A 4,678-nucleotide genomic window follows, 5' to 3' on the forward strand; every position below is an offset into this window, starting at 1 on the left:
TTAACATCAAGGAGACATTCCGATTGCAAAATCGATTGATATATGCGTAAGTTATATCTCGGAGCATGAAAGCCGAAGAGAGGAGAATTAACTCATATGAGATGTTTCTTATAGATAATCGTAAATTTTGCTGACTTACACTTAAATACTTGGGATATAATATTCTCTTAGTATTATCATAATTTTCATGATGAGACTTAAAAAAATCTGAGTTGTACATTAATTAATTATTCCATTAAGTAATATAGCGCCATCAATGTCTTTATCTTATGCTGGACTTATAACTAGCAGAGATGTGTGTTTTTTAAAACATCATCAAGTATAGGAATTCCATGAGAATATTACGTTGAGTATTATCTGTCACAAAGATCACATGCACATGCAGACTATATATGCCATATACAAATGTGTCATAGATATATAACAAACTTTTTTATCTGAATTAATTTATAAAAAACATATCTACAATATACTTTCTAAACATCCTGCATATAATAAATTAGTAACTGAATGTTGTCCAGTATTATTGTCTTAGCAAATTTGATGAGGCAACATTTCACATTTGGTTTACAGATTATTATTTTTCATTTGCTGAGTTTACTTATGAAGTGCATGCTCCTTTAAGACTATGAAACACATAAAGACGTGGAAATCATATTTTGCAAAATCTTTGGAGAAAATTTATCCCTTTTCCTTCAAATGCTGCAGGCTATTACATCTCCCCAAATATTTCAAACGGGCATCCCAAAATGAATTCAAATGTGTATCACAAAAAAATAGTTCTATCATTACAAACAAAATATAGGTTGTCACATATTTATTTCAATAAGAAATGCACATGAATTAGCTAGGCCGTGCGGATGCACGGGTTGACGACTAGTATAGATAGATATAGATAAATATAGATAGATATATAGATATAGAGATAGGATAGAGATAGAGATAGAAAGATATATGTTCTAGATATGCACAAGTATCTCGAATAATTACTGCTAGATTCACCGTCTAGCTCAAAATCTTCTAGTGGCGACCTTGCCTGTGGGTCAGTCCACTATTTCAGCATTTCCCAGTTAATTAAGGGTGTACACAAAAACTGCACGTGCACTACAAGAATTTTGCTATATAAGGAGGACCAAAGCTACCTAGCACACTCCACACAACCCAATAGATATCTAAGACACTATAAACAACCACTTAGTACTTACAATGGCAAGAGCAATTGTAATGATATTACTCATGGCCATCGTGCTTGTTACCACTACGCCGACGACACACGCCATGGACATCAAAGATATGGACTTGGTGTCTGAGGAGTCCCTATGGGCACTATATGAGCGCTGGTGCAAGCATCACAATGTGGGAGACAACCTCAGTGACAAAGCCCGGCGCTTCAAAGTGTTCAAGAAGAACGCTCGCATGATCCATGAATTCAACCAAGGTGACGCACCCTACAAGCTGAGCCTCAACCTCTTCGGCGACATGACTGATGAAGAGGTCGACCACATGTATGGTCGCTGCTCCAACATTAGGCCGGACGGCGGGAAGCGGAGCCAAGACCAGTTCACACATGGAGTTGTAGTCGCGCGTGACAACTTACCAATGTATGTGGAATGGCGCATGACAGGCTACGACCAACGTCCGTCAGCTGTGACAAGTGTGAAGAGACAAGGAGGGTGCGGGTCTTGTTGGGCTTTTGCGGCGGCAGCAGCAGTGGAGGGCATCAACTCCATCAGGACGAGGAACCTTGTGTCATTGTCTGCGCAACAACTCGTAGACTGCGACAAGGGAAGTACTGGTTGTGTTGGCGGCGGCGCACTAGTGGCCTTAAAATACATTTATAATCACGGCGGCATCACCACAGAGGCTAGCTACCCGTACGTTGCCTATAAGCATAGCTACTGCTTGGTGTCGAAACATAACCCTGTCGTCACCATTGATGGCATCAAAGAGGTGCTGCAAAAGGATGAGGTGGCATTGATGCAGGCGGTGGCAGCCCAACCCGTTGTTGTGGTGGTTGACCCGAACGCCTTCAGGCGCTATGGAGGAGGCGTCTTTATGGGTCCATGTGGTACGGATCGGACCCACTCAATGTTGGTGGTGGGCTACGGCACCACCGATGACCTTGACCCCAAGAGACGCATAGATTACTGGATCATAAAGAACTCATGGGGGTCAAAATGGGGTGAAAATGGCTACATCCGTATGGCACGTGGAGCTGGTCCTACCAAGGAGGGCTTATGTGGCATACTGATGGAAGCGTTTTACCCAGTGAAAAAATAGTATGAAATGTGGGAATAATATGATGAAAATAATTTAATGGCAGTCTATCTGAAAAAGCAAACTAATGCACATGTATCCAATGATGTCTTCTTTCATTTGATTCACCGCTACCTCAACTACTATAACAACTATTGATTGTATTTCTCATTTCCCTCTATCTGTCTTCTTATGTTTGATTTCACTACTACTCCCTCCTTTCCTAAATATAAGTTTTTTATAGAGATTCCAATAAAGACTGCGTACGGAGCAAATGAGTGAATCCATACTCTAAAATATGTCTATATACATTTGTATGTAGTTTGTATTGAAATATCTAAAAAGACCTATATTTAGAAACGGAGGGAATGTTATTTATAAAAGCTTGAGTTTGGTGAATCCAAATGAACTGAGCCATCCAACCACCTATATCCAGCGTCTCACCCTACACGAATGATGTATCCATCACATAATCAATAATTTGGAAATATGTTAATTAGGTTAGGGTTTAGGGTTTAGGGTTTAGGGTCATGACCCCAAGAGCAGCCCCTTAGGACAGCCATCCAATCGCCAAAAATGATCGGGGCCCGAGATCGTAATTTTAAAACGACATTAATTTGCATTAAGCACAACTAATCTTGGAATCAACATTAATTGCAGATAAACATGGAAATAGTATTACTGTCAAATAGGACATGAGTGCACGTACACAATTACTACTCTTATATCTTATCTAGGACAGTAGAAAACCGAGCCAAAAGCTAGCCCTCTCAGGCACTAAGCGATTTTCGTCGTCAGATCTCGGGTCCCGATCATTTTTGGCGATTGGATGGCTGTCCTAAGGGGCTGCTGCTACAGTAGAAAAATCTAAAGCTTGTGGTTGATTGGGCCTTCTTCCGTGTGAAGCCCACGAACAGAACGACTAACCCTAACTTTCCATCTTTCTGTGTTTATTGGCGGTCCCAGGTGACTGGGTGAGCAGTCGCTGCCGCCGCCGCCGAGGCAGTCACTCGCCGCCGACTGGACTCGCTTGCCGAGTGCGATGATGGAGAGAAGGAGAAGCAAATGTTGCTGCTTCAGTCCCCCATATCTCTCCTCTCACATCATGACCTCTGCTACAGCGTCCGCCCTAGGTCTGCTCGACGTCATCACGGTGTCCCCAACTCCCCATGCCCAAGGCTTCACCCTAGTCCTGGCCATGGGCAGCCCGGCTTGGTCGGCCCGACCCGACCTTGACCATGGGCCGGGCTTGGGCCTAGGTTTTGAGCCCGAAGCCTGGGCCCGGGCCGGGCCCGTCGTTTTTTTTCGTTTAAGTAAGAGGCCCGACCCATGGCCCAAGGCCCAACAGGATTTTAGCATGATGGGCCGGGCTCGGGCCTGATTTTTAGGCCCGACAGCCGGGCCAGGCCGGGCTCATGCCTGGGTTTTTTGCGTCGGGATTTGGTTGGCCCGGCCTGAGGGATGGCTAGGTATACTTCACCCATAGACAACGTACCAGGTGCGTAGGAATATCGATGCAGGGAGGCCGAGGGTCTTCGTACAAATTCCAGGTAAAATCACCTTACCTTCACTATGTTCCTTCTGCTCACATGCCTTCTGTTGAAGAAGTTGTGCTGATACTATGGCCCTGTTTGGATACTCTAACACAGTTAGAGTTAGAGTTATTTTCTAACCCACTCTAACCCAAATAAGCACCTCTCCATCGGAATAGTTGGGTTAGATGAAACTAACCCACTCTAACCCTCCCTGTTTGGATACTTTTGGGTTATTTGAGCCTTCAACTAACCCAAACTAGCTCTAACCCCATGATCCAAACAGGGCCTGTGTTGGTGGAGATGAGAAGGCAATGCAAGACCCATCCGTACAAGCTCCTTTTCAGTGGTGGCGGCGGCAGTGAGAAGCGCCATATTTTCCGTGTCCACCTCCTTCCTCCACTGGTAGAAAAAGGGCCTATAGTCCCGGTTCGTAAGGGCCTTTAGTCCCGGTTCCTGAACCGGGACTAAAGTGTCGGTACTAATACCTCCCACCTTTAGTCCCGGCTCAATCCAGAACCGGGACTAAAGCCCATCCACGTGGGCAGCGTGCAGAGCCCAGTCAGGAGACCCTTTGGTCCCGGTTGGTGGCACCAACCGGGACCAATAGGCATCCATGCGTCAGCATTTCTGTGGCTAGGGTTTTTGTTTTTTTTTTGAAAGGGGGGGGGGTTGGGGGTTTTGGGGGGTTAATTTAGGTGTTTCATATATTGTGTTAGCTAGCTATAATTAATATAGAGAAGTGTCCTCTCTTATGTCCGTGCTTGGTCGACGCTACGTACTATACATACGTATAGAGAGGACTAGACACGCTAGCTAGCTAGTAAAGCAAACGAAGGAAACAGAAGATCGTCATGAACATATATGCATACAAAGAGAAGTGATATCGA

At 44.5% G+C, this 4,678-nt stretch overlaps 1 protein-coding gene across 1 annotated transcript; it reads left to right on the forward strand.

Moving 5' to 3' along the window:
• Positions 1–1,171: 1,171 nt before the first annotated feature.
• Positions 1,172–2,322, forward strand: LOC123130055 (ervatamin-C-like). The gene has a single exon (XM_044550010.1). It carries the CDS (start codon positions 1,207–1,209, stop codon positions 2,278–2,280), a length of 1,074 nt encoding a protein of 357 aa, XP_044405945.1. The 5' UTR covers positions 1,172–1,206; the 3' UTR covers positions 2,281–2,322.
• The last annotated feature ends 2,356 nt before the right edge of the window (positions 2,323–4,678 follow it).

Source organism: Triticum aestivum, chromosome 6A (genome assembly GCF_018294505.1).
Source record: "Triticum aestivum cultivar Chinese Spring chromosome 6A, IWGSC CS RefSeq v2.1, whole genome shotgun sequence".
Lineage (NCBI taxonomy): Eukaryota > Viridiplantae > Streptophyta > Magnoliopsida > Poales > Poaceae > Triticum > Triticum aestivum.

Bases quoted from the DNA above. Each gene is read 5' to 3' on its own strand.
- LOC123130055 (XM_044550010.1), top strand. From the start codon at position 1,207: ATGGCAAGAGCAATTGTAATGATATTACTCATGGCCATCGTGCTTGTT.